This window comes from Macrotis lagotis, chromosome 1, assembly GCF_037893015.1.
Source record: "Macrotis lagotis isolate mMagLag1 chromosome 1, bilby.v1.9.chrom.fasta, whole genome shotgun sequence".
NCBI lineage: Eukaryota > Metazoa > Chordata > Mammalia > Peramelemorphia > Peramelidae > Macrotis > Macrotis lagotis.
In genome coordinates, this window is record NC_133658.1 from 909,587,398 (window position 1) to 909,613,859 (window position 26,462).

A 26,462-nucleotide genomic window follows, 5' to 3' on the forward strand; every position below is an offset into this window, starting at 1 on the left:
ATGTCTGCTCCGTGGTCCTGCCCTCTGAAAACACCCGGTTCTTCCGGAAATCTCCCATAATTGACAGCATCCTCTCCTCATGCCTTGGCTCTGACTCCCTGACGTCCCCAGAGGTGTCTCGCCCCTCCCTTATTTCTTGGAGTCTGTGGCCCCAGCTTTGGGGCTTCCCTGGTCCTGGCAACTCCCTGAAGCCAGGGTTGCTTTCTCTTTAAACCTCGGATGCCCCTTTGGTCACGGGTATTCTGTCGCCACTGCCTCCAGCCTTGGCTCAGGTGGGGTGGAGGAAGGGTGGAGAGGGGAGGGTGTCTCAGGGAGTATCCCAGCACAGTTCCATTCATAAATCCACGGGCTGTATCCCCTATATCCGTGTGGCTCCCCACCCAGGAAGCCGCTTGGCTCGTCAGACCCGTCCTGGTTCTAGGAGGGTTGGAAGGCCCGACCCACCCGTCTTTTTACCTTTGACAACATGGTCCCCCGGGGGCCTCGGCCGCTCCGGCAGCTGCTACTCCTATTTCTGGGTGAGCACCCCTCCATCCCTACCTGCTAAGGCCCGATGCAAGCAGAGAAACCTTGACCTAGAGCCCTGGGGGTGACCCTTCCTTGGGGGGGACCTCATTGCGGGGAGAATTGCCTTAAGGCCTCTGAGACTCACCTGCCCCGCCTCTGAGAGACTTGGGTGGACCTCGCACCCGGAGGGTTCTCCCGACTAGAACCTTCTCTTGGAAGGCTTCCTTAACCTTAGACTTCTCAATCCATGATCGCACCCTGGCCCCTTTTTCTCTTTGAAAGCCCTTTGGCCCCTTTTCCAAAGCCCGCTCTCCCCACCAGACCCTTTAAAGGGGAGCTTCCTCCCAAGGTCACTCTCGGGTCCCCAGATGGCCTGAGAAGCTGGGGGTCTGATCAGCGCCCCGAGCCCTAGGCCCTCCTCAGGGCGGTGGCGGGCCCCTACCTCCTACCGCCCGTCCAGTTTCAGGTGCGGGAACGTGGGCCCTCGCAGCTCCCCGCGGCAGCAGCTCCCCTGCAGTGCCCTCCCCCGGGAACGCCACGGGGCTCGGGGGAGCCCCCGGCCCCGACACCCCCAGCGCCTTCCGCGGGACTGAGAACTCGACCCTTCGCGGTGAAGAAGCCTCCCCGGCCCCGGCCCCAGCCCCGGCTTCGGCCCTGATCCCGACCCCGACCCCGACCCCGGCCCCGGCCTCGGCCTCGGCTCCGGCCCCGATCCCGACCCCGACCCGGCCCTGGGTGGGGGCGCCTCCTCCCCCGGAGAGGAATCGCCCGCGCCCCAAGTCCCCGCGGGGGGGCCCGGCCCGGGGGCTCCCGGGGGCCCCTTGGACGTGCTGGTGGGCTCCCCCATCTCCCTCCGCTTGACCCCGGCGCCCGCCGCGGACCCTCCGGGGCTGCTCGTGGTTTGGCGTCGGGGCTCCACGGTGCTGGCGGCCGGGCCGCTGGGGAGCCAGGCCGCGCCCCCCAGCCTGGCCCCGGCCTACCGGGCCCGGCTGCGCTTTGACCGGGCCACGGGCGGCCTGGACCTGGAGCGGGCGGAGCTGGCGGACGCGGGGCGCTACACCGCGGAGCTGATCCGCGCCGGGCGCCAGCCGGAGCGCCGCGAGCTGGAGGTCTCGGTGTACGGTGAGGGGCCCGGGGCCCGGGGCCCGGGGGCGGGGGGCAGACAGGCCCGGAGCCGAGTGCGAATCCTCCCCTTCCACCAGGCCGGGCGCCCCGGGAGGCGGGTGGGGGCTGACCCGGAAGGCCGCTGTCCCCGCAGAGCCCGTGCCGCGCCTGGCCGTGGCCCCCGCGCACCCCGAGACGGAGGAGGGGGCGCCCGAGCTGCGGCTGCGCTGCGTGGGGGCGCGGCCCGCCCAGGGTCGGCTCAGCTGGAGCCGCGGGGGCCGGGCCCTGGCGGCGGGGACCGCAGACCCCGAGGGCCGGCTGAGGCGCGACGGGAGCGACCTGGTGATCGCGCGGCCCCGGAGGACGGACCAGGCCAACTACACCTGCCGCGTGCGGAGCCCCTTCGGGGCCAGCGAGGCCACGGCCGCGCTCACCGTGCTCTGTAGGCCGGCGGGGGGCGGCGCGGGGCGGGCAGGGGCGGGGGGCGGCGCGGCCGGGCAGGGGCAGGGGGGCGCCCGGACCCCCCGGCGCGCCCCGACGCCCCGCTCCGCCCGCAGACGGCCCGGACCCCCCGGTCGTCACCGTCTCCTCGGACCGCGACGCCAGCCCCGGCCGCTACGTGTCCGCGGGCAGCAACGTGACCCTGCGCTGCCAGGCCGCCGCCCGGCCCCCGGCCCAGCTGTCCTGGAGCCTGGCGGACCCCCGGGAGGCCGCCGTGCCCGCCGGGCCCCGCCTCCTGCTGCCCCGCGTGGGGCCGGCCCACGCGGGGACCTACGCCTGCCTGGCGGCCAACCCCCGCACCGGGCTGCGGCGCCGCGGGCTGCTGAATCTCACCGTGGCGGGTGCGGAGCCGGGGAGGGGCCCGGGGGCGGGCTGAGGGCGGGCCCGGGGCGGGTCCGGGGGGGATGAGGGCGGGGCGGGGGCGGGGCCGGGGCGGGGCCTGGGTGCGGGCTGGGGGCGGGTCCGGGGGATGAGGGCGGGGCGGGGGCGGGGCCGGGGAGGGGCCCGGGGGCGGGCTGAGGGCGGGCCCGGGGGATGAGGGCGGGGCGGGGCGTGGGATGAGGGCGGGGCGGGGGCGGGGCCGGGGAGGGGCCCGGGGGCGGGCTGGGGCGGGGCGGGTGCGGGGCCCGGGTGCGGGATGAGGGAGAGCCCGGGGCGGGGCCCGGGGCGGGGCCGGGGAGGGGCCAGGAAGCGGGCTGAGGGGCGGGGCCCGGGGAGGGGCCCGGGTGCGGGCGAGGGAGGGGCGGAGGCGGGGCCCGGGGCTCTCAGCTGAAAGAGCCCCGGAAGGGTGGGGCCCAGGGACGGGAGGAGCGGGGCCAAGAGGAGGGGGCGGAGTCTGCGGGGGGAGGGGCGGGGAAGAGGGCGGAGTCTGGAGGGAGGCGGGGGAGGGGCAGGGCTAGGGGGAAAGAGGGCGGAGTCCGGGCGGGATAGAGAGAGGAGCCGGGGACGAAGGGGCGTGGCTCAGGGCGGGGCTGCCCTGACCCCGCCCTCCCGCCCTCCCGCAGCCCCGCCCCCCGGCCCTCCGCGCTGCTCCCTGCAGGGCGCCCCCGGGGGCCGGAGCCTGCTTCTGGGCTGCACGTGGCCGGGGGGCGTGCCCGGGGCGTGGCTGCGGTGGGCGGGGCTGCCCCCAGGCACCCCCGCGGGCCCCGCCCTCTCCTCCCTGGCCGTCTCCATCCCCGCGGGGCCGCGGCTCAGCGGCGCCACCTTCACGTGCCTCGGGAGCCACCTGGCGGTGAACAGAAGCTGCAGCGTCACGCCCAGTGAGCGGGGCGGGGCTTCTGGGCGGCCAGCGGAAGGGGCGGGACTCTCTTGGGGCTGGGGGGGGCTCTGCCCTCCCCAAGTGGTGCTTTGCGCCCCGGGGCCGGGGCCGCCTCCCCCGCGTGGCCAGCCGGGGAGCCCCGGGTCCCGGGGCAGCCGCAGCCCCCCAGGCCGGGCCAGCCCGCGCTCCGGGGCGCGGGGCCGGGCCCTGGGGGGCCTCGGAGCCCCGGCGGCCCTGATTCTGCCCTTTGTCCCCAGAGGCCCCCGAGGAGGTGCTGCTGAGGCTGGAGGCCCGGGAGGCCGGGCCCGGGGAGGCCCGCGTGGCCCTGGAGGCCACAGGCTGCCCCCCCCCAGCCAGGCTGGCCTGGGCCCGGGAGGGCCGGCCCCTGGTCCCCGGGGCCGGGGCCCGCCTGCGCCTGGGCCCCGAGGGCCAGCGGCTGCTGTTCGACAGCTTCAGCGTGGAGCACGACGTGGGCAACTACTCCGTGCTGTGCAGCGGGGCCCTGGGGGCCGGCGGCGACCGCATCGCCCTCACGGGTCAGTCCCGGGCGGCCCGGCGGCCAGGGGCGCCCTCCCTCTTCGGGCCCGGCCTGCTGCCACGGCCCGCAGGGGCCGGCCCCGAATCCCGTCCCGTCTCTCCTCCCCGCAGGGCCTTCCATCTCCTCTTGGCGCCTCCAGGCTGCCGATGGGGCCGCGGTCTTGACTTGGGACGTGGACCGAGGCTGCGTGGTCAGTGGCTTTGAGGTCCAGGCGCGGCCCGAGGAGCCAGAAGCGGGGGCCGCCGGCCTGCAGGGAGGGGCCTGGACATCCTTGCTTCGCCTGGGGCCCCGGGAGCGCTCAGCTGTCATAGTCCTGCCCTCCCAGCCCCCAGGGCCGTGGAAGCTTCGCGTGCTGCCCACTCTGGGCGGGCAGCCTGGGACTCCCTCCTCTGACCTCCGCTACCGGACCGGTGAGCTTGCCTGTGTCCGAGGGCTCGCCACCTGAGGCCGGCCGGAATCTCCTAACCCCCCTCTCTACACCAGGTCCCATCCTGGGCCCCGGGACCATTGCCGGCATCGTTCTTGGCTCCCTGCTGGGTGCGGCCCTCCTTGCAGCTCTGCTGGTCCTGTTTGGATGTTGTGCATGTCAGCTGTGGGGTGAGCGAGAGGGGGGTTCTATAGCCGACAAGGAAAGAGGGGCTCGTGTGACCCGGTGAGGCAGCAAGGAGGCAATGCTTAATGGGGTGGGAGCAGCTGAGGAGGCACCAGAATCATGGCCAGTGAGGACAGAACAGGCAAAATGCTTGACCGGTGGCAAGGATGATACGCTTTGGTCAATGAGAAGGGTAACCATGGTGGAAGAGGCAGAGTGGAACCAAGTCCGCTGGCTTGGTTTAGATCATTTCTTTGGACAGTAGGACAGAGAAGACAAAAAGGGACCTGGGAGCTGAGCCAACACGGGGAATAGATGCCTCATGGCTTGAGAAACAGAAGCCAGTGGGACCTAAAAGATACACATTGAAGAGAACTCATTCTGATTTACCACTCTTCTTTCCTCCCTTGGCCAGTGTTAAGGCCAAACTCACCAAGGACATAGAGGGCAGGGTGCAAGAGGTGCAGCTAGCAAGTCACAAACTTTCTCCTTTCTCCTTTCCTTTTTACTGTGTAGGGAACAACATGAAGAAGCCTCGGATCTTCCCCCCTGCAACCTCCACTCCAGAGAAGAAGACCCAGAGTGTAACCCCTGTAGGAGACTCACAACTTTCCCCCTGGGGTTTTGCCACAGAACCCAGCCCAACCTGGGCCAATCCTGTGAGTAGATGGACAGTGAGACACACTCGATTGTTCAGAATGGGCAATGAGACCAATGTTTTTCCCTGTGCACTAAGTGGAGGAGTAAGACTCCCCAGTATAAAAGTATGTTAAGGTGGGAGATGTCTGGCCTAAAGAAATGGGGAAGTGGGGGCATTTGCAGTCATGGGACTTCGATTCAAATGGCACTTTACTGTTTGTGTGACCATGGTCCAGTGACTTGTCCTAAGTTTTGAGGGTTGAATTGATGAACTCATATGATTCTAAGTGTCCCTTAAAAACAATAGCAGGATGAAATGGAACTTCCTGTTTTTTTCCCCCATTCAGGAAGGATTTCCTTTTCAATTCTTAGGGAGGGGTGGCCCTAATTTTTTATTCCACAAGATGGGACAAATCCCACTTTAAGAAGATAAGGATTTCCTTTTGAGGGGGTGGGATTCCTGTTTGCCCCTTCTTTACAAGATGGCGGTGAGAATTCCTATTTGTGTTCACCCATGTGAGGCTGAAACTTGGGGTTCTCTCTTCCCTCTTTGCCTAGACACACTTGGGGAAAGGTGGGGAATGGAGTATAGAGAGATGATCTTCCTTCTTGCCCTATCTAGGCCCCAGATTTCTGCCTCCAACCCTTCTTGCCTCTTTCCTTCCAGGTTGTGGTCCCCAGTCATGTCCCTTCTGCCAGCCCCCAGGGAGTCCACCGAACTATTCGGTCAGCCACACAGGTGTGAATGGCAGCAGTCAGTGTTGGCCCTGAGAATATTAAACATAAAAATTCCTGAGAAACCAGGAATTCCCCTTGCCACCCCCCCCCATCAGAAGATGAAGGGTCTCAATTTTGCATTACTAAGTTTGCAACTCTTTGCTTTGCACAATGGAAAAATCAGGGATCTCAAGTCTCAAGTCCCCCAATAGAGAGACTTCCTCACTTTTCCTACTTGAAACTTGAAAACCTTTTGAGATCTAGTAGGGCATTGTTCATTGCAAGAGAAGGAAGTGGCCTTTCTCAAATGGACAAAGTGCCCGCGTGGGGTGGGACTTCCTGCTTTGGCTTGGTGGAGGGTCAAGGCTTCCCATAAGTCGATGGGGTTGAACTGGGCTATGCGTGTATATCTTTGGTGGAAAGCAGTGAGGAATAAAACAACTTGATGAACCTCTGGTACTTTGGGAGAAGTTGGAGATAAGGATATCGGGCTCCCCCAATCAAGACAGGCTTGAAGACCAGATACCAAGTTCTCTCAAAGAGACTGATTGAAGCCCAGTTGTCTGGGACAGGGATGCTATAGACAGGGTTTTGGAAAAAGGTGTTTATTGGTGTGGCGGTTTCAACACTCCCCATGGTTTGGGACACACTGGGTCCCAGGGTCCTTCCCCCCACCCTCACCCCATTTCCCCTCCCCTCCCTACCACCCTCAGGACCCTGGGAATGGAAGACGATATGGATGGGGCCCAGGCCCCCCTCTGAGGTACAGTCCCTGTCCCTCCCTGATCCAGCCCACCCCCCCCCCCGACCCTCCTTAGCCCTGGCCAACTCTGAGTGGTATGGACATTGAGGAAGTGTTATGTAGTGGACGTTGTTAACAAGTATCCCTGGGACTAGGCCCAGGACTCATCCTCCCTCTGTCTGAGTGGTGGGTTTGGGGGTCTCTAATGGGATTAGATAGCAGCAGACCTTCTGTTAGATTCTCTCTGTCCCTTTGCAAAACCACCACCTCTGGGGTAGAAACTATGGTTGGGGCCAGGAGAGCCAAACCCAGAGCAGAAGATAGTTAGAGCTGGGGGCAGGGGTCAGGGGGACTATTGCTGATCACAGTCGCTGGTGGGTGTAGGTACATGGAGGTGAGGTACAGTTGGCTGACTGGGCTTCAAGCCAAGACTGGAGTGGCAAGAGCTAAGACAGCCAGCAGCCGGTAGACAGGGCTAGGGACACAGGCAAGCAGCTAAGGGTGGCAAAGGGATAGGGAAACTGAGGCAGACAGCTGAAGCAGAGGAGGCCACAGCCACCAGCCTGACAGTAGGTTGGAAGCACCAGTTGGCCTGGGGGGAAGGCCAGAAAGTGGGGGCAAGGGGAAGGGGAAGGATGATTGGGCAGGGGGACACCCAGAAATGTGACAGGCAGCCCTGGTGATTGGGGGGGCCCAGAGGTGACACAGTGCTTCCCCCAACTTTCCCTTTCACTGGGGCCAAAATCCAACATAAAAAGGGATTGGGCCACTCCCAACAGGGGAGAAAGCTAAAGCTAAGCCTGGGGATAGGGGCCAGGGACCCCTACAGCCAGGGCAACCACCTAAAGCTGGCATGCAGAGATGACAGGCAGCCTGTGGCTGGCAGGGCTGACAGGGTACCCAGAGTGGGTCGAGGCCAGGGCCAAGGGGGTCAGGGGCAACTGGGGTACAGTCAGACATGTGAAGGGGTGACGACGATGGCTGTAGAAACGATGCATAATTTTGCGTTTATCCCTCACAGTGATGGGTTCTCTAAGGATTTCTCCTCTTCCTCCTCCTCTGCCCGGGACTCTGGGCCTTCCTCGCTGGCTCTCACTCTCCAGGCTGCTGGCTCACTCCCTTGCTAGGGCTTGGTCTCTGTCAGCCTCGGCTCTTACATGCCTCCCCACCACAGCCAGCCCAGGGCAGAGAGTAGGGCCAGGGGCCCCGGGGGCCTTGAGGCTGCGTTCTCCAGGGAGCCTGGGCCTGAAAGCAAAAGCAAAGAGGAGGAAAAAACAAGGTCAGGAGGATAGAAGTTGCTTCGACCCCCATCCCCAGCCCATTTTCTTTGCTCCCTTCTGCAGTGAAAGCTGTCTCCCCCCCCCCCAATCAAAGCCATTCTCATTATCTTTCTCTGCAACCACAGAGCCTCTGTTCTCCCTCCTTTGCTTTTCACCTCTTTTCTCCCTCCTTTTCTTTTCCACTGTCACAGATTTGTAATTCTCCATATCTGTTAACTACTTTCTGTCAACTCTCTTCTCCTGTGGCTTTGTCTCTCTAACTGTCTCTGACTTTTTGGTTGCTGTCTCTTGCTTTTCTCTGGTTTTCCACTTGCCCAATGCTTGACTCCAACTGGATGCTCTCTGGCCCATGATTCTTGACCTTTTGTTGCCATTTGTGTCTGATTTTCCATGTCTCCCCAAGTCTTGCCTTTTCTTTGGACTTTCCCTGTCTTTGGGAAATCTTGTTTTCCCCCTCTCTTCCCCCAAGTTCCTTTCTCTTTGGGTGTGTTTTTTCTCTCCTCTGTCCCACTATGACCATGCCCTGGCTCCTCTCCCTCCTCTACTCCTAGGGCTGATGCACTCTGGCCTGGATGGTGGCCCCTGGCCCCAGCTCTAGCCTGGGGCACACTCACGCAGAAGGCGCATGGAGGCGCTGGCGGCCCCCAGCCTGTTGGCCGCTCGGCATGTGTAGTTCCCATAGTGGCGGCCACTGACGTTGGCGAAGAGCAGCATGGAGCGGGTCCTCTCTGTCTGCACCTTCAGGCCCTCAGCCGCGCCGCCCCCCAGCCTGCGGGCAAGGGTAGTGGTTGTTCCTTCCTTCCAAGCCTCCCCCAGACCCATCCAGGGAAGCCTCAGTGTCCTGGGGGTGTGTTTGTATGGTTTGTGTGTGTGTGTGTGTGTGTGTGTGTGTGTGTGTGTGTGTGTGTGTGTGTGTGGTGAATGTGGTATGTAGATGTGTGCGTGTGGGTGCAGAGACTTCAGTTCTTGGAGAATTCCCTTATAAAGCTCAGTGTGTGTGTGTGTGTGTGTGTGTGTGTGTGTGTTTGATAAATGTGGTGTGTGGATGTGTAGTGTGTGTGTGTGTGTGCACAGAGACTTCAGTTCTTGGAGAATTCCCTTATAGAGCGCTGTTTGTGTGTGTGTGTGTGTGTGTGTGTGTGTGTGTGTATGTAGTGAATGTGGTGTGTAGATGTGTGTGTGCAAAGACTTCAGTTCTTGAAGAATTCCCTTATAAAGCTCAGTTTGTGTGTGTGTAGTGAATGTGGTGTGTAGATGTGTATGTGTGCAGAGACTTCAGTTTTTGGAGAATTTCCTCATAAAGCTCAGTTTGTGTGTATGTGGTATGAGTGTGGTGTGTGTGTGTGGGTGCAGAGACTTCAGTTCTTGGTGAATTCCCTTATAAAGCTCAGTGTGTGTGTGTGTTTGGTAAATGTGGTGTGTGGATGTGTGTGTGTGTGTGTGTGTGTGTGTGTGGTGAATGTGGTGTGTAGATGTGTGCGTGCATGTGTGTGTATGCAGAGACTTCCGTTCTTGGAAAATTCCCTTATAAAGCTCAGTGTGTGTGTGTATGTGTGTGTGTGTGGTGAGTGTTTTGTGCAGATGTGTGTGGTGAATGTTTTGTGTAAGTGTGTGTGTGTGTGGTGTGTGTAGTGAATGTGGTATGTAGATGTGTGCGTGTGGGTGCAGAGACTTCAGTTTTTGGAAAATTCCCTTATGAAGCTCAGCGTGTGTGTGTGTGTGTGTGTGTGTGTGTGTGTGTGTGTGTGTGTGTGTGTTTATGTGTTCAGCCTCTTCAGTTCTCGGAGAATGCCCTTATTAAGCTGTGCCTGTGTGCGTGTGTGGACAGAGACTTCAGTTCTTGAAACCCTCCCCAAACCCAGCCTGGGCTCCCCGCCACTTCTACACTCCTCCTCTTGGGGTGGGGTGCAGGAACTGAGGTCCGTCTCCGCTCTGCGGACTCTCCGTACCTGCCCGTTCCCAATTTGGGGGAGTCATTCCCCTCAATCTCCGCCCCCGCCCCCATTCTTCGCTTCGAACTCTAGAGGGGACCCAACCCTCAGGACCCCTTCCCCTGCCCAGCCCTCCCTTCGGCATGGCCTCGCCCCGTCGCCGTCCTTCCTCACTGTTTGTCGTCTTTGAACCACTGGAAGTCCGCCGGGGGCACGGCCATGGCCTCGCAGCGGAGCAGCGCGGTGCGCCCCACGGCTGTCCGGGCGCTGGTCACGTCGGTGATAGTGGGAGGGTCTGAGGCAGAGAAGGGGGGCTGGATGAGCCCTTCTGACGTCGCCCCCCTCCGCCCCCCACTTCCAGCCCCAGCCCTGCGGGGCCAGGGTCGCAGACATCCCTCCCTCAAGCTCCGGGGAGTCCGGGCGGCCGCCCCCTTCCCTCCAGCACTCAGGGTCTCGCCCTCCCGCTACGGGGCCAAGGCGACGCGGAGCTCACAGTTGACCGTGACTGGCACTCGGCGACTGTCGGGGGCCGAGGCCACGCCATTGTGGGTCACGCACTCGTAGTCCCCAGCCTGACTTCGCCTGATGTCCGAGATTTCCAGAATCTCCCCCTCGGATGTGAAGCCGTCTGAGGGAGGAGGGGCAGGGCGGACACAAACACACTTAAACACGGGGACGACACGGGTACAACACAGACACACATCAGCAGGGGCACAGCGAGGGCGGGGGGCAAACAGGGGCTGGGACCCTGGGGTGTCCACGAGGAATGGAAGTCACTGGGTCAGAGACTTTGGGAGTCGCCAGGAAAGGGAGCACTGGGGCCCTGGAGAATAGGTGATGGCCAGGTGGACTCCAGGGATTGCAAGGCGGGCAGATTTCAAGGGGCTCTGGGCCAGAAGTCTCAGACTTACTGGTGTTCCTTGAAAATGGAGCCCTCCCTTAATTCCAGGTGCCACCAGGCTCCTTTAATTCCGGGTGGCCCATCTGCCATCCCATAGGCAAAGCCCCACAGGGCTTGTCCTCACTCTCCCAGATCTCAGTGTGTCTTCTATTTTCCAGCTCTGACCTGTCATAGTCTAGGGTCCTTCCTACTTCTGATAATTTGGGGTTCTCAGGACCCTCTTCCTTCTCTTTTGTATTCTGAAGAGCTTTCTAGTTCTGACATTTCCTGTTCTAAGAACCAAATGGGGGGAAAGTATCTCACAAACCTTAAGGTTTTATGTGAGATGCAGTATATCATAGAGAACAACATCAGCTCATTGGCTTTAGACTCAGACTATGTGATTATTCACAAGTCATTTAACTTTTGAGGTTTCTGGTTGGTTCAAGGATAGAGGATTGGACTCCAGAGTCAGGAAGTGCTTAAGCCAAGTATAGACACTTCTTAGAGACCCCGGGCCAGTCATTTCACCACTGCCTTCTCACTTTCCTCATCTGTAAAATGGGGACAATAATTTTGCCTACTGCCCACCAGAATGGCTTCAGGATCATATTTAGAAAATGCTTTAAAAGTCATCAAAAGGCTATACAAAGGCTTGTCATTATTAGGGTTAGCCAGCTAAGTGAAATCCCAGATCCTTGGAGTGTTCTGCTATTTTTACCATTATTGATGGGTTGTATCCTGTTCCCCCCCACCCATGATAACTTGGTGGTCTGATATTCTAAGTTCTAAGGACCCTTCCAGCTTTTTCCATCTTCTATGATGCCTTCTGTCCCTGACATTTTATGTTCTGTTGTTTTTTCCATTTCAGAATTATGGAACCATATTCTAAAGCTCTCAGATTCAGTGTTGTAAGGTCCAAAGAAGTGAGCCCCACTAATAATCTTACTTATAAGCTATTTGAGAGAATAGTTTATATTGAAGTTCTCTTTTCTTCTCCAATGTTGTTCCCATAGGACAGTCTCTGCTTAATGCAATTTTGCTGACTTGAATCCAATGGATTGAGTCCCTGGAATCTCATCTCTCCCACCATAGGTGGGACCTAGGGGTCAGAGATCAAATTTTGGTCTCATGTAAGGATCTATTTCCTAACAATCAGAGCTCTTCCAAAGGGCATGGGATGCCCCAAATGACAGCAAATTCCCCCATCAGTGGGGGTCTTTAAATGAGGGATTGATAGCCACCATCATCCTGGGATCTTCAATTCACAAAAATGTGTTAAGTACTATCTAGGTTCCCAGGCCAGTGCTTTTTTCTAACCACTGGCTGGATGTGGAAAGAGGAATTTATGCTCAGGTACAAGTGGGATTTGATGGCTTCTGAGGTTCCCAGGAGCTGAGAGGTTCTCTTATTCCATGATCCTATCCAGTAAACATTTAATGCTTGACTGATGAGATTGAAAAGAACATAGCTAGTTCACCCTAGAATCACATTAATGTAGGATGCATCTGGGAATTTCCTTAGGTAATGAATGGACTTGAGATCTACAGGTAGGGGTGGGAATTACCCAGTGGAGCACATTTCAAGGAATATTGCAGAAGCAATTCCTTTTTAAGCATGTTTTGGACTAATTGGCCTTTTAGGGTCCTTTCCAACTCTCTCTCTCTGTGATTCTTTTTTCTTCAGAGTGCTCCATTTTTCTTATCTCCAAGGTGAAAACTTTAGGGTCATCCTGGGTACCTTCCTCTCCATATCCAGTCATTTATTAGATATTGTCCATCCTACCACAGTCACATCACTTGCATTTGTCCCCTTCTCTCCACTCGACTGGTCACCATCCTAGAGGGTAAAGGACCTCTTTGCCTCTTATTTAGACTTCTAAAATAGCATGCAAAGCAACCTTCCTGCATCCAGTCTTTCCCGCCTCCACAGTCTTCCTCAAAACTGGTGTTGACTCCTCTTCCTAACTTCTGTTGTAATCTTGCTGCTCCCCCTCAAAAATTTTAAGGGTTCCTACAGCTTTTTGGATATAGTCTCAATATTGGTGGTCCAGGATTCTCCACAATCTGGGTAACAACCATACCTTGCTTTCTTTATCTTATACCACTCCCTCCAGCCTGGAAGGTCTTTCCTCCCAGTTTCATATCCAGATGTCTATGGTAGTCCCTTCCTTAAAGTTCCAAGTCAGAGAACATCTCCTCCATGAAACCTTTCCTATACCCCTCCTCTCATAGAAAATGTTGTACCTCAAATTTCTCATAACATCCTTTGGATCTGTCCCTTTGCTCCCATTTCACTCCATCTCAGCTATTGGTGTGCACATCTCTCCTACTGGACTGACATTTCTTGAGGGCAGGACCCTTGTTCTTATCTATTATTGCACACAGAACCAGTGATTAATATAGGTCTATGACTCCCGAGTGACTAAAAACTCATGGATCTTGAACTCAAAGAGACCTCAGAAGCCACTGAGTCCAGTCCCTTCATTTTAAGGCCAGTAGAAGTGAAGTGATTGACAGAGATCATAAGGTAATGTCAGAGAAGGGATTTGAACTTTTTTCTAGCTTTGACATTTTATGTTCTAAGCTATCTTCCAGATCTGATATCCAATGTTTCATGATCTTTCCCATCTTTGACTTCCAAGGCCATTGAAATGATGAATGAATATCTGGGACAGTACTGTAATAAGTTCCCCAATATTTGAAGTCTGTAAGCAATGGTGGGATAATCTCTTGCTGGGCTAATGAAGAGAGAACTCCCATTCAGATATGTTGGATTAGATAGGAAGGGAAGAGAATGGAGTGATTATTTATATGGTGCCCATTATGTTCCCCATACTATTTTAAGTGTTCTTAGAGAAATCTCCTTTCATTCTTACAACCACCCATGGAGGTGCTATTATTATCACCATTTGATGGATGAGGAAACTGAGGACAATAGAGGTTGTGTGACTTGCCCAGGGTCACACAGGAAGTATCTAAGGCCAAATTTGAACTGACCCAGGCCCAGTGCTCTATCCAGAACCACCAGTTTTCTTTAAAAGGGACTCTGAGATCCCTTTTATCTCTGAGATTTGGATATTGAGGGCAGAAAGTCAGTGAGCTCCCTATCATTGGAAGTATTCCAAGAGATGCCAGATGGTCATCTCTTCCTTCCCTGCTGCAGGTATCCCTACACAGGCAGTGGGTAGACTCGGGGCCTCCTGAGCTCAATGAACTCCAAATCTGGGAGTTTAAGCTCTATGACTGTGGTTTTAGGATAAAAAATAAATTCTCCACATATGTATATTTGGACCTTCAGTATCTGGGAGTTAGGATTTAAGGAGTTTGGGGAGGGCCTGGGGTTTAGCAAGTACAGCCAGTGCAGGGTGGGGGAAGAGACGTTGAGGGTGAAGGTGGGAATATGGGACCCAGGTGGAGGATTAGCAGGTGGTGGGGAGGAGGAGGCCCTCACCTCGGAGCTGTCTCCAGGTGACGGTGGGCTCTGGCCTTCCCACAGCCAGGCACAGCAAGTTCACGTTCCCACCCTCATTCACTGTCACAGCAGAGGAGATGTTCACGATTCGGGCAGGGACTGAAAAGAGAAGGGGAGAAAGGGGAGCAGAAGGGGACACAAGTAAGGATTCTTTAGCTCTTCCTGTTCTGGCATCTTAGGTCTCCTGATCCCAAATCTCTGACGCTTTTTAGACAGCTTGATCTCCTACACCTCCACCCACCCTGGATTCGGGAAATCCTGGACTCCTAAAATCCTGGACTCCTAACCCCTTTCTAGCCCCCCAACCCCCCACCAAGGAGCCAGGCATTTTGATTTTCCAGTCTCTTCTCCTTTCCATTATCCAGCCACTGGATAACCTAGCCTAGCCTACTAAAGTCGGCTAATCACCCTGATCCTCCTGCTTAGTTCCCTCAAGAACCCTTATATCCCAGTATTTAATCCCTGCCCTGCCCCAGACCCCAGTTATCCACCTCCCTAGTCTTCCCTAGCCTTCAGGTCCTAATTCCTGTCTCCTAGGAGGGAGGTGGATGATAAAGGTGCAAGAATCAACAGCATCACTGGCCATTGGGCCTCCAGCCTGGGATGGGGCTGGGACAGAAAAGCCTAGCTCAGCATTTTCCTTGGACACCTGCGGATCTTTCTTTGACTCTTGTCTCTCTGCTCTCTGTCCATGAGTGTCTCCCTCTGCTTTTCCCTTTGTAGGTTTCTGACTCCTAAGCCCTTTCCTTGACTCTTCCTTGTTATGTTCTCCCAGTCTGGGGCTATGTTCCTTCCTCCCGTGGAGGCTTTTGGTGTCACCTAGCTGCCTTCAGGAGCAGGATGGCACTCTGGGTCTATTCATCCTTATGTTTGTCTCTGGGTCTCTCTGGAGTCACTTCTTTCACTCCTTGATTGCTATGGCTGCCTTTGTCTTTGTTTCCTATCATCCTCTGGGGTCCTGATCCTTCTCTGTCTCTGACTCTGTTTCTGTCTCTATCTTTCTCTCTCTTTCTCTATATCTCTGTGTCTTTCTGCTTCTATCTCTGTCTCAGACCCTCTCATTGTATCTGTCTGTCTGTCTTTCTCTGTCTCTCTCTTTCTCTGTCCTGCCATTTGTCTGTCTCTGTATATCTCTCTCTTCCCTCTCTTATATCTCTTTAATTTCTATCTTCTCCTTGCTTCCTCCTTCTGTCTCCCTCCTTTCCCTTTTCTCCCCCCCTTTCTTTCCATCTCCACTCCCTTTCCTCTCTCCCTGAGCCCAAATTTCTGTCTCTTTAGAGGTGCTGGCTCCTCTGGGTGCCTCCCAGGCCCCCAGTTTCCCTCCTGGCCCCTTGGGCTACTCTCTGGCCTCAGTTCCCCCCCCTGGCCGCTTGGGTTCCTCTCTGGCCTCAGTTTCCCTCTGGCCCCTTGGGGTCCTCTCTGGCCTCAGTTTCCCCTGGCCCCTTGGGCTCCTCTCTGGCCTCAGTTTCCCCCTGGCTCCTTGGGCTCCTCTCTGGCCTCAGTCTTCCTCTCTGACCTCAGTTTCTTCCTGGCCCCTTGGGCTCCTCTCTGGCCTCATTCTCCCTCTCTGGCCTTCATTTGTCCCCCCTGGCCCCTTGGGTTCCTCGTTGGCCTCAGTTTCCCCCTGGCCCCTTGGGCTCCTCTCTGGCCTCAGTCTCCCTCTCTGACCTTTGTTTTTCCCCCCTGGCCCCTTGGGCTCCTCTCTGGCCTCAGTTTCCCCCTGGCCCCTTGGGCTCCTCTCTGGCCTCAGTTTCCCCCAGCCCCTTGGGCTCCTCTCTGGCCTCAGTTTCCCCCTGGCCCCTTGGGCTCCTCTCTGGCCTCAGTTTCCCCCTGGCCCCTTGGGCTCCTCTCTGGCCTCAGTTTCCCCCTGGCCCCTTGGGCTCCTCTCTGGCCTCAGTTTCCCCCTGGCCCCTTGGGTTCCTCTCTGGCCTCAGTTTCTCCCTGGCCCCTTGGGTTCCTCTCTGGCCTCAGTCTCCCTCTCTGGCCTCAGTTTCCCTCTGGCCCCTTGGGCTCCTCTCTGGCTTCAGTCTCCCTCTCTGGCCTCAATTTCTCCCTGGCCCCTTGGGCTCCTCTCTGGCCTCATTCTCCCTCTCTGGCCTTCATTTGTCCCCCCTGGCCCCTTGGGTTCCTCTTTGGCCTCAGTTTCCCCCTGGCCCCTTGGGCTCCTCTCTGGCCTCAGTTTCCCCCGGCCCCTTGGGCTCCTCTCTGGCCTCAGTTTCCCCTTGGCCCCTTGGGCTCCGCTCTGGCCTCAGTTTCCCCCTGGCTCCTTGGGCTGCTCTCTGGCCTCAGTTTCCCCCTGGCCCCTTGGGCTCCTCTTTGGCCTCAGTTTCCCCCTGGCCCCTTGGGCTCCGCTCTGGCCTCAGTTTCCCCTTGGCCCCTTGGGCTCCTCTCTGGCCTCAGTCTCCCTCTCTGGCCTCAGTTTCTCCTTGGCCCCTTGGGCTCCTCTCTGGCCTCAGTTTCCCCCTGGCCCCTTGGGCTCCTCTCTGGCCTCAGTTTCCCCCTGGCCCCTTGGGCTCCTCTCTGGCCTCAGTCTCCCCCTGGCCCCTTGGGCTCCTCTCTGGCCTCAGTCTCCCTCTCTGGCCTCAGTTTCCCTCTGGCCCCTTGGGCTCCTCCCTGGCCTCAGTTTCCCCCTGGCCCCTTGGGTTCCTCTCTGGCCTCAGTTTCCCTCTGGCCCCTTGGGCTCCTCTCTGGCCTCAGTTTCCCCCGGGCCCTTGGGCTCCTCTCTGGCCTCAGTTTCCCCCTGGCCCATTGGGCTCCGCTCTGGCCTCAGTTTCCCCCCGGCCCCTTGGGCTGCTCTCTGGCCTCAGTTTCCCCCTGGCCCCTTGGGCTCCTCTCTGGCCTCAGTTTCCCCCTGGCCCCTTGGGCTCCTCTCTGGCCTCAGTTTCCCCCTGGCCCCTTGGGCTCCTCTCTGGCCTCAGTCTCCCCCTGGCCCCTTGGGCTCCTCTCTGGCCTCAGTCTCCCTCTCTGGCCTCAGTTTCCCTCTGGCCCCTTGGGCTCCTCCCTGGCCTCAGTTTCCCCCTGGCCCCTTGGGTTCCTCTCTGGCCTCAGTTTCCCTCTGGCCCCTTGGGCTCCTCTCTGGCCTCAGTTTCCCCCGGGCCCTTGGGCTCCTCTCTGGCCTCAGTTTCCCCCTGGCCCATTGGGCTCCTGTCTGGCCTCAGTTTCCCCCCGGCCCCTTGGGCTGCTCTCTGGCCTCAGTTTCCCCCTGGCCCCTTGGGCTCCTCTCTGGCCTCAGTCTCCCCCTGGCCCCTTGGGCTCCTCTCTGGCCTCAGTCTCCCTCTCTGGCCTCAGTTTCCCTCTGGCCCCTTGGGCTCCTCCCTGGCCTCAGTTTCCCCCTGGCCCCATGGGTTCCTCTCTGGCCTCAGTTTCCCTCTGGTCCCTTGGGCTCCTCTCTGGCCTCAGTTTCCCCCTGGCCCCTTGGGCTCCTCTCTGGCCTCAGTTTCCCCCGGCCCCTTGGGCTCCTCTCTGGCCTCAGTTTCCCCCAGCCCCTTGGGCTGCTCTCTGTCCTCAGTTTCCCTCTCTGGCCTTCATTTTTCCCCCCTGGCCCCTTGGGTTCCTCTCTGGCCTCAGTTTCCCTCTGGCCCCTTGAGCTCCTCTCTGGCCTCAGTTTCCCTCTGGCCCCTTGGGCTCCTCTCTGGCCTCAGTTTCCCCTGGCCCCTTGGGCTCCTCTCTGGCCTCAGTCTCCCTCTCTGACCTTTGTTTTTCCCCCTGGCCCCTTGGGCTCCTCTCTGGCCTCAGTTTCCCCCTGGCCCCTTGGGCTCCTCTCTGGCCTCAGTCTCCCTCTCTGACCTTTGTTTTTCCCCCCTGGCCCCTTGGGCTCCTCTCTGGCCTTCGTTTTCCCCCCCTGGCCCCTTGGGCTCCTCTCTGGCCTCAGTCTCCCGCGGGTCCTCACCGTGCACGATGAGGTAGACCTGGGCGGTGTGCGGCTGCTGGCGGGTCTGGAAGGAGCAGGTGTAGAGGCCCTCGTCGCCCAGGCCCACGCGGGTGATGAGGATGGAGAACTCGGCCGGGGAGTTGGTGAGCAGCCGCACCCGCGGGTCGCTGGTCCAGCGGTCGTTGCCCGCGTACAGGATGTTGGAGCGGTTCAGCCAGGCCACGCGGGTCACGTGCTCGTCGATGGAGCAGCTGCGGCCACGGGGGAGGCTCGGACTGGCACCAGCCTGGGCCCCGGGCCCCGGGGGGAGGGGGCTGGGCACCCTGGGGCCGGGAGCTCCCGGGGGAGGGGTCGGAATGGGTCACCTACCTGGAGGGACAGGGAGGAGATGCCTGGGGGGCGGGGCAGGGGGGCCCTACGGGAGCGGAGTGGGGAGAGCAGAAGAGGGGGCTTGGCTGTACCTGAGTGTGGCGTTGTCTCCCTCGCATACGGTGTAATTGTCTGCCAGAGAGCTGAACTCCAGGCTCTGGGACAGCAGCCCTGGGGGGAGGGGGGGAGGGCACATGATCTCCATCCCCTCCCCCCACAAGCCCAGGACCTGGGGCACCCCGTGGCAGGGTAAACACAAGCACAAGCTGTCCTTGTCATCCCTTGTTCTAGTGGCTTAGGGCTGGCAAGCCACTCCAGCGAGAGAGATGCCCAGAGAGGGGGCATAACAGAGAGAGAGAGATGGTAATTGAGACATGAGTACAGTGACTTCGAGAGACAAAGAGGTTGGGACAGGGAGAGATGATGTGGCTAAACTGGATTACAAAATACCCAGGAACCACTGATTGGAGGCAGGGAGAAAGGATCCTGGCCAAATCTCCCTGCTGGCAGTGTGAAGAGGGGAGGGAGGGGAGACACGGGTTAATCCAGGTCCCTTTTTATCCTGGGACTTTTGCTACCAGGCTACTCCAATCCTCCCTCTCCCCCAAGATCTCTCTGTCTCTATCTCTATCTCTGTTAGTTTCTCTCTCTCTCTCTCTCTCTCTCTCTCTCTCTCTCTCTCTCTCTCTCTCTCTCCCTCTCTCTCTGTTTCTTTCTCTCATTCTCTATCTCTCACTCTGTCTCTCCTTCTGTAAGTCTCTCTGTCTCTGTCCCTATCTCTGACTGTCTCCCTCTCTGTCTTTCTCTGTCTCCTGTCTGTCTCTGAGGTTCTCTGTCTCAACCTCTGTCTCTCCCTCAGTCTCTATGTCTATCTCTCTGAGTCTGTCTGTCTGTCTGTCTCTCCCTCTGTATGTCTCTCTGTCTCTTTCTTTGTCTTTGTCTCTGTCTGGAGATATACAGGGATGGATGGGGAACAGATGCCTCACCCTAGAGTTCATCTATCTAATCCCCTGCCTCTGTGCACCCCATTTTCCTTCCTGCTCCTCTCCCTCCCCAAGTCTTTCCCATATTTAAGAAACCAAGAAAGGCCATTTAGTGGAGAAGTTACAGTCCCTAGGATGCACTGAGACACCCAGAGGTGAACCACCACACAATATACCCCACCCACCAGACCACAGAGCTTTTACTAAGCCTCTTCTTGCCCTCCTTATGACTTTTCCACTGTTCAGAATGTTCTATTTAGTCAAAATAGTCTCAGAGGCAGGGAGACCAAGACTCAACGAGAATCAGAGTAACCTGAGACCCCTAGTCACCAGTCGGTGACAAAGACAGTATCGGTACACAGCCACACTGACTCCAAAATCTCTCCACTAGAAGTCCCAGTTCCCTCCTTCCCCTACTCCCTTACCCTGGAGCAATGATCCTTCTGTTTTGATTTCAACATACTGACACACACTCACTCTCATACACAGAAAGGGAAACACAGGAGACACCCAGGCAGGGGCATTCCCAAGGACATGCAGTCTCCTACACATCATAAAGAAGCACAGAGACAAAAACTGAACAAACAGGGATCTAGACACAGCCACAAGGACAAAAGTCTCAGACTCACCCATATCCAAACAGGCAGACACATAGGCCCAAGGACACACACACACACACACACACACACACACACACGCACGCATGCACGCACGCACACACAGCCCAATAGAGAGATACAAAGTCGAATCACACAGAGATAGATACAGACATACACAGAGACATGCCAATAAGCAGACACAAAAAATATAGAGCCCCACAGACAAATGCACAGCTATCTAAACAAGCAAACAGCATAAAGATATACAGTGTCATACAAAAACATCTAGAAAAAAAGAGCAGACACATACAGAGAAACAATAGACCTATAGTCACAAAGTGTCATATATAAAGACACAAATCTATAGATACCTATATGTATGAATTAGCAAGCACAAATTTCTTGAAATGACACTTTCTTCCAGAATATCTCTGGCTCTGGCTCTGTCTCATATACACATCTGATTTAGAACCCCACTTCCAAGATCAGATATCAAATGTCCTCCCTTTGGGGCTGGACATTACAACAGGATGGTGCAAGACAACAGGTTGGGACTATTACAAAGTAAAGTAACCGAGATAAAGAAATGGAGAGTTTCCCTTCCTATCTGCAATTCCTCAGGTAAGAAGATAATTGGAGCGAAGTGTGGCAAGAGAGCTGTGAGGTCTAGGGAGTTAGAGGGAGCTTGGACTAATGAGGTCGAATGTTCATCCTGACTCTGCCATTCTATGCTTTAGCTCTCAGTGTTATTAACTCTGTATTCCATTCAAATCCAGGCTCAGAACCTTACTGTGTGACCTTGGGTAAGTCGCTTAACCCCTATTTGCCTCAGTTCCTCATCTGTAAAATGAGAACACACTGGAGAAGGAAATAGCAAACCAGTCCAGTATCTTTGCCAAAAGTCCACAGGGTCATGTGGCATTGGACACGATTCAGCAACAACAGCAACAACAAAACCATTTTATGAGGATTTGACAAAATTATCATATTATAAGGAGAAGAGTTTGGGCTATGGATACACACTCCTACTTCCCTAGAACCCCCAGAACGACTCTTACGTAGCTCTTCTGATCTGGAAGTAGCTGCAGGAGCTCAGTTGTGCAGAATCCTCAGAGTCTAACTCATGGATTAATTGTTGGCTGGAAGTATTATATGAAGATGGGAATTATTGAGAGAAGATAGGAAATTTAAGGTTATTACCTGGAAGAAAGGGGATGAGATACTGGGTTTTTTATTCTGAGTGAAGAAAATGATTACTCAAGGTTCCAGGTTCAGAAGTGATCTACCTTCTTAATGTGAAACTGGAACTGGTTTAGTTGGAGTTTGAGGTCAGCCCATTTGTCCCCCTTCCCTTGCTCCAAGTGGATGCTATGGGTCTGACTCCCATGGCCCCAGCAGCCCAGATGTCTACTTGGGCCAATTATCTTTCAAAAGGAAGCTCAGTTCTTTCATTGCTACCTTGACCGCTCCCAATTAGCCAAGCAAGGAAACAAGCACCAAGACTTATCACCTCAGTGACTTCTGCCAAGACAGATGAGTCAGGTCCAGTCAGGTTGTCTATTTTCAGACCTTAGCCCTGGCTCTTTCTCCTTAGGGAAAGGTGAATTCTCTAGAGGGGGTTGGGGGTGGGGGGAAGTAGAAAGGCCTTCTTGCTGCTGTTACCCAGAGAGGAGCTCAAGATATGAGAAAAGAGAGGAAGGGGCCTAGAATCACAGAAGCAGAAACCTTCTAAAGCCATTGGAATTCTTTCAAATCACAGTCTAAAAGGTTCTTAAAATAGAAAACATATAGTGTCTGAGCTATCTCTCACACCAACAGCAGCTTGAATGTGCCCTATCCTCCACGCCTTCTCCAAGAACAGTGCAAAAAGTACAAGAAACCTTAAAAACAGTGAATGTTAGAGCTGACAGGGACTTTAGGATAGAACATCAGTGCTGAAAGTGTTTTCAGAACTTGAAACAGAGAATGTCCAAGCTAAGAAAAATCTTAGAATAGAATATCAAAGCTGGGAGGGTCCCCAGAACTTAGAACAGAGAATGTCAAAGCTGAGAGAGCCTTAGGATAGAATTGGGAGAGTCCTTAGAACTTGGAACAGAGAATATCCAAACTAAGAGGGACCTTAGAAAATACCAGAGCTGGGAGGGTCCTTCGAACTTAGAACAGAGAATGTCAAAGCTGAGAGAGCCCTTAGGATAGAATATCAGAGTTGGGAATTCCTTAAAACCTAGAACAGAGATCAGACCAGGGAGGGTCCCCAGAGTGTCAGAGTAAAAAGAGACTTTCTGAATGGTTAAAGTCAGAGTTGGAAGACACTAGAACCTAGAGTAGAGAATTTGAAAAGAGGAGGTGATCATGAAACAGAATGTCAGAACTTAGAGTAGCCTTTATCATAGCTGACCTTAAAACATTAAAAATTCTTTATAACATGAATGTTAGAGTTTCAAGGAACCTGAGAATGTTAAAGTTAGAACAGACTTTATGAATAGAGAATGTCAGATCAAGAAGGAAATTTTGAACTTACAATGTTAGGAGAGAGTTGCTCTAAGGAAACAGAATGGAGATTGTCAGAGTCAGAAGGAAGTTTTGAACCTAGAACAGAGAATGTTAGGATAGAGTTGCTCTAAGGAAACAGAATGGAGATTTTCAGAGCTGGGAGGAGCCTTAGAAAAAGAAGTCTCTTAGACATTGAATATTAGATTTGGAATATTAAAGTACAAATATGAAAGTACACTGAATCAGAATGTCAGATTCAGAAGTAATTCAGAAAATACTAAGGGCAAATGGGATATTAGACTACAGACGTGTAGAATGTCAGAGCTAAATCAACTTGAAAATCCAGAACAAAGAATGCAGATAGTACTGGGAGAGATACTGGCAACCAACCAATCTATTCCTCTCGTTTTACAGTTGAAAACCTGTCTGAAAGAGAAGAAATGACTTTCCCAAGGTCACATGGAATTAGTGAGAGAGCTGGGATTAAAACCTAGGTCAATGACTCCCATCCATTTGCTGAGAGATTTTCATGATCTTGGTTAATTTACTAAACAGTCAGGAAATGAGTAGAGACCGAGAGAAATGGGGAAGCAGATCAGAAGACAAACATGGAAAAATACTGAAACAGAAACAAATAAGAGACCCAGATGGAGACAGAATAGCAAAAAGATTCAGAGACTCGGGGACAAGGTAGAGAGTTTTTCAGAAGAAAAAGAGATGGATATTTTAGAAGGAAAATACACAGGAAGGATCTTAGAATTGGAAATGATGAGAAAGGAAAGATGTTGAGGGAAACAGGAGCAGAAATACAAACACTTAAAAAGAAACAGAAAAACAGATAGAAAAAGTGCAAAGGAAACAATTAAAGATAGAGACCTGGAGAAATCTTGAGAAATATATATACATATATTATATAATAAAAACGAAGAGAAAGAAACCATGAAAGATACACATACACACAGGAAAAGAGGCACAGAGGAGAGAGACAGAGAAAGAGAAGAGAGACAGAGAAAGAGAAGAGAGAGACAGAAAGACAAAGAGACAGAAAAAAGAGATGGAGAGATGGAGGACAGAGAAGAGAGACAGGCAGAGAGACAAAGAGAGAAAGAGAAAAAAGGAGAGAAGTGAGAGATAGAAAAAGTGGGAGAGAAACAGGCAGAGAGAAAGAAAAAGAGACAAAACTGGAGAGAAGTGAGAGTCTGAGAAAAAGGAGAGAGACAGAGAGGCAGAGAGATGGAGAGAGAAAGAGATGTGGAGAAAGGTAAAGAGAAGATAGCAGATAGAAACCTGCACAAAGGATAGGATGACATGAAGAGACAGAAATCATTGAGAGATGAGACAGTACAAAGTAGAGAAGAAATGAATGAGAGAAAGATGAACGGAAAAGTAAGAAATATAGCAAGGCACAAGTCAAGAGAAATAGAAGGTTAGAGGAAGGTGGGAAGATTCAAAGAGAGACAGAAACAGTGATAAAAGATGAGAGGCAGGGCGAAACTGAGAAACAGAGACACTGGAAAAAACCAGAGACAAAGCCAAGAGACATACAGAGGGGAAGTTAGAGAAGCAGGTCCAAGCAGCCAGGCAGAGTAGGGAAAAGCTTTGGTCCTTTCCACTCATTCCCCTCCCCCTTCTCCTGTAGGTGATGCCAGATCCCTGACTATGAGAGAATCTCCTCAGGGAGCCCAGAGGTCGGACTGGGCCTAGGCCCCCTTAACCCATTTATTACTGGGAGAAGCCTCAGCCGGAGGTAGGCCTGGACCAGAGAAGTTTCATTAGTCGGGCATCTCTTCAACCCATTAACCTCTCCGACAGGCTCCTGAGCAATCGCTGCCATCCCTGGTCCCTCCCATCCCCTCTTCTTCCCCGTAGCCACCCCAACCCTTCAGGCACCCGCGTGGCCACTGCCCTGCCCCTGGTCCCTAGCCCCCCCGGCACCCCTCCCCCTCCCAAGCCCCCATCCTTCAGCACCTACCCTCCTCAGGGACCCTGGCACCTAAGCCTCCGGCCCCGCTCCCCCCCCCCCCCGTTCCTCCCCCCAGTGGTCTGGCCTCCAAAGCCCACAGCCCCCCGTAATAGCCCCGAATGACCTACTTCACCTCCCCCCCAGGCCACCCCAAGCCTCTACACTTTCACTTATTTGAAACCTTGCCCTCCCCCCGGCCGATCCCCCAGCGGCACCAGGCCGATGCAGCCCTTTTCCTCCATCTCCTGCTCCCATGCCTCTCTCTCGGGGGCAGCCAGCTTCAGGACTCAGGTTTCTGCCCCCCCCCCCCCCCCCCCGCTCCCATCCGATGCAGGCTGCCGAGGCCCCAGGACCCCCGGGGACTGTCACCCCCTGCCCGATCCCTGGGTGTCCCGCTGCCCGCGCCCTCCCCTCGGCCTCCACCCCCGGGGGGACCCTCGCGTCTAGGTCCCCCCGCCCCCCCCGGCCCCATCACTAAGGTCACTACCAGCTCTCGAACCCGCTGAGCAGCTGCCAGCCGCCGAGGACCCAGGCGCCCCGCTCCCGCGCCCCCGCCCCCCGCAGGGCCCCCCAGCTTCCAGCCTCCCCGCCCCCCGGCCCCAGCGCTGCAGTACCTCGGCTGATGACGGCCAGCCCGGCCAGGGCGGCGGCGGCGAGGAGCCGGAGCCGGGCCCGGGGGGCGGGGGGGGGCATGGCGGCGCGCAGGGGGCGGGAGGGGGAGAGGGGGGGCCGGTCCGGGGCGCGCGGGGCCCGGGGGGGAAGGGGGAGGGGGAGGGGGGGCTCCCCGCCTGCGGCACCGGGCGGGGGGGGGGGGCGCGAGGAGCCGGCGAGAGCCCTGCTGCAGACCCGGGGAGGGGGCGGCGCTGACGGGCAGGGGGACCGGCCAATCAGGGGATGCGGGGGGCCGCGGGGCGGGGCAGAGGGGGGGGCGCCGCCTGACGGATGGAGAGGCCTTTGTTACTGCGGTTCTGCCCACCCCTCTCCCGAATCCCCAGTTCCCTCACCCCCGCCCCCGTCGGGACCCAGGCAGCTTGCCCACCAGCCGCCCCCGCCCGCGCCAGCAGGCACACAGCCCGGCCCCGGGAGCCTGCAGCGCAGGGACCCGAGCGCCCGGCCCCGCGCCCCTGCCAGCAAGGGCGCAGGGGTCCCGACCCGCACTGGCAAGGACCCAGCGGTCCGGACCCGAGGACCCGGGGGGCAGGTGCTCCAGACCCTCACATGCCAAGGGGCCAGGGGGCCTGACCCGCGGGTCCCTCCCTGGTCAGGCTCCAGGAGTCCGGACCCGTGGATCCCGCACTGACGAGGACCCGGGGGGCCCAGGCCCCCGCTGACAACGGGGCAGGTGCTTCAGGCCCCAAATGGCAAAAACTCAGGGGTTCTGATTCCTGCAGACCCCCCCCCCCCGCACTGACGAGAACCCGGGTTTCCCAGGCCCCCCACTGACCAGGGGTCAGGCGTCTTGACCCGGCAAGAACCCAGGTCTCCTGTCCTGTAGGTCCCCCACCGGCAAGGATTTAAACTTCAGATTTCCAGCTCTCACCCGGTCCCCAGAACTCAGGGCACCCTGCCCCCCTTCCCTGCCCCTGCCTCACCGCACTCCCCGAATCCCAGGGACTCCCGTGACACCATGCTGGACCCCCAAAAGGACCCAGGGGGCTTGCTCCTTCACTGACACAACCTTCTCCCATAAGAGTCCTGGCACTCCTCCCAGCTGCCCCCGAGGGATGCCATCAGCTTATTTGGGGCCCTCCCCACTCCCCACTCCTCTGACTATCCTCATCACTAGGTCCCCTAGCTCCTTCAGGAGTTATTGGCAAGAAAAGAAACGACAGGACTTGTTATTCAAGAGTCTTGGCCGGCTTTGAGCTGGGCTATCAGACAAGAATCTTCCGGACCCATGGACCGACCCATTGGCAAGCCGGCCACCAGCTCTGTTAGGCCTGGGTGGCCTGTCTGTCATATGGCCATAGATCTCCTACACAGTCTGGGTTGAACCTGGAGGTCATGGTACTTAGAACTCT

General features: G+C 56.5%; 2 protein-coding genes across 2 annotated transcripts; one reads left to right on the plus strand and one right to left on the minus strand.

Annotated features, from left to right (window-relative positions):
* The first annotated feature begins 451 nt into the window (after positions 1-451).
* VSIG10L (V-set and immunoglobulin domain containing 10 like) lies at positions 452-6,468 on the plus strand. Its single transcript, XM_074219482.1, has 11 exons — positions 452-518; positions 968-1,136; positions 1,232-1,629; positions 1,766-2,053; positions 2,169-2,453; positions 3,117-3,371; positions 3,628-3,906; positions 4,019-4,318; positions 4,392-4,505; positions 5,017-5,159; positions 5,807-6,468. Exons 1-11 carry the CDS (start codon positions 467-469, stop codon positions 5,882-5,884), a joined length of 2,361 nt encoding a protein of 786 aa, XP_074075583.1. The 5' UTR covers positions 452-466; the 3' UTR covers positions 5,885-6,468.
* Positions 6,469-6,662: 194 nt separating this feature from the next.
* Positions 6,663-25,134, minus strand: IGLON5 (IgLON family member 5). The gene is made up of 8 exons (XM_074219483.1): positions 25,056-25,134; positions 18,496-18,574; positions 18,053-18,285; positions 14,143-14,262; positions 10,303-10,437; positions 9,984-10,104; positions 8,493-8,647; positions 6,663-7,843 (listed from the first exon to the last, which is right to left on the minus strand). The coding sequence occupies exons 1-8, from the start codon at positions 25,132-25,134 to the stop codon at positions 7,752-7,754; spliced, it is 1,014 nt and encodes a 337-aa protein (XP_074075584.1). The 3' UTR covers positions 6,663-7,751.
* Positions 25,135-26,462: the final 1,328 nt, after the last annotated feature.

Bases quoted from the DNA above. Each gene is read 5' to 3' on its own strand.
- VSIG10L (XM_074219482.1), top strand. From the start codon at position 467: ATGGTCCCCCGGGGGCCTCGGCCGCTCCGGCAGCTGCTACTCCTATTT. The intron at 519-967 runs GTGAGCACCCCT...CCGCCCGTCCAG, and splicing joins GCTGCTACTCCTATTTCTGG to TTTCAGGTGCGGGAACGTGG. The intron at 4,319-4,391 runs GTGAGCTTGCCT...TCTCTACACCAG, and splicing joins TGACCTCCGCTACCGGACCG to GTCCCATCCTGGGCCCCGGG.
- IGLON5 (XM_074219483.1), bottom strand. From the start codon at position 25,134: ATGCCCCCCCCCGCCCCCCGGGCCCGGCTCCGGCTCCTCGCCGCCGCC. The intron at 10,438-14,142 runs GTGAGGGCCTCC...CTCCTCCCTCAG, and splicing joins CACCTGGAGACAGCTCCGAG to ACGGCTTCACATCCGAGGGG. The intron at 8,648-9,983 runs GTGAGGAAGGAC...CCTTGCCCGCAG, and splicing joins TGGTTCAAAGACGACAAACA to GCTGGGGGGCGGCGCGGCTG.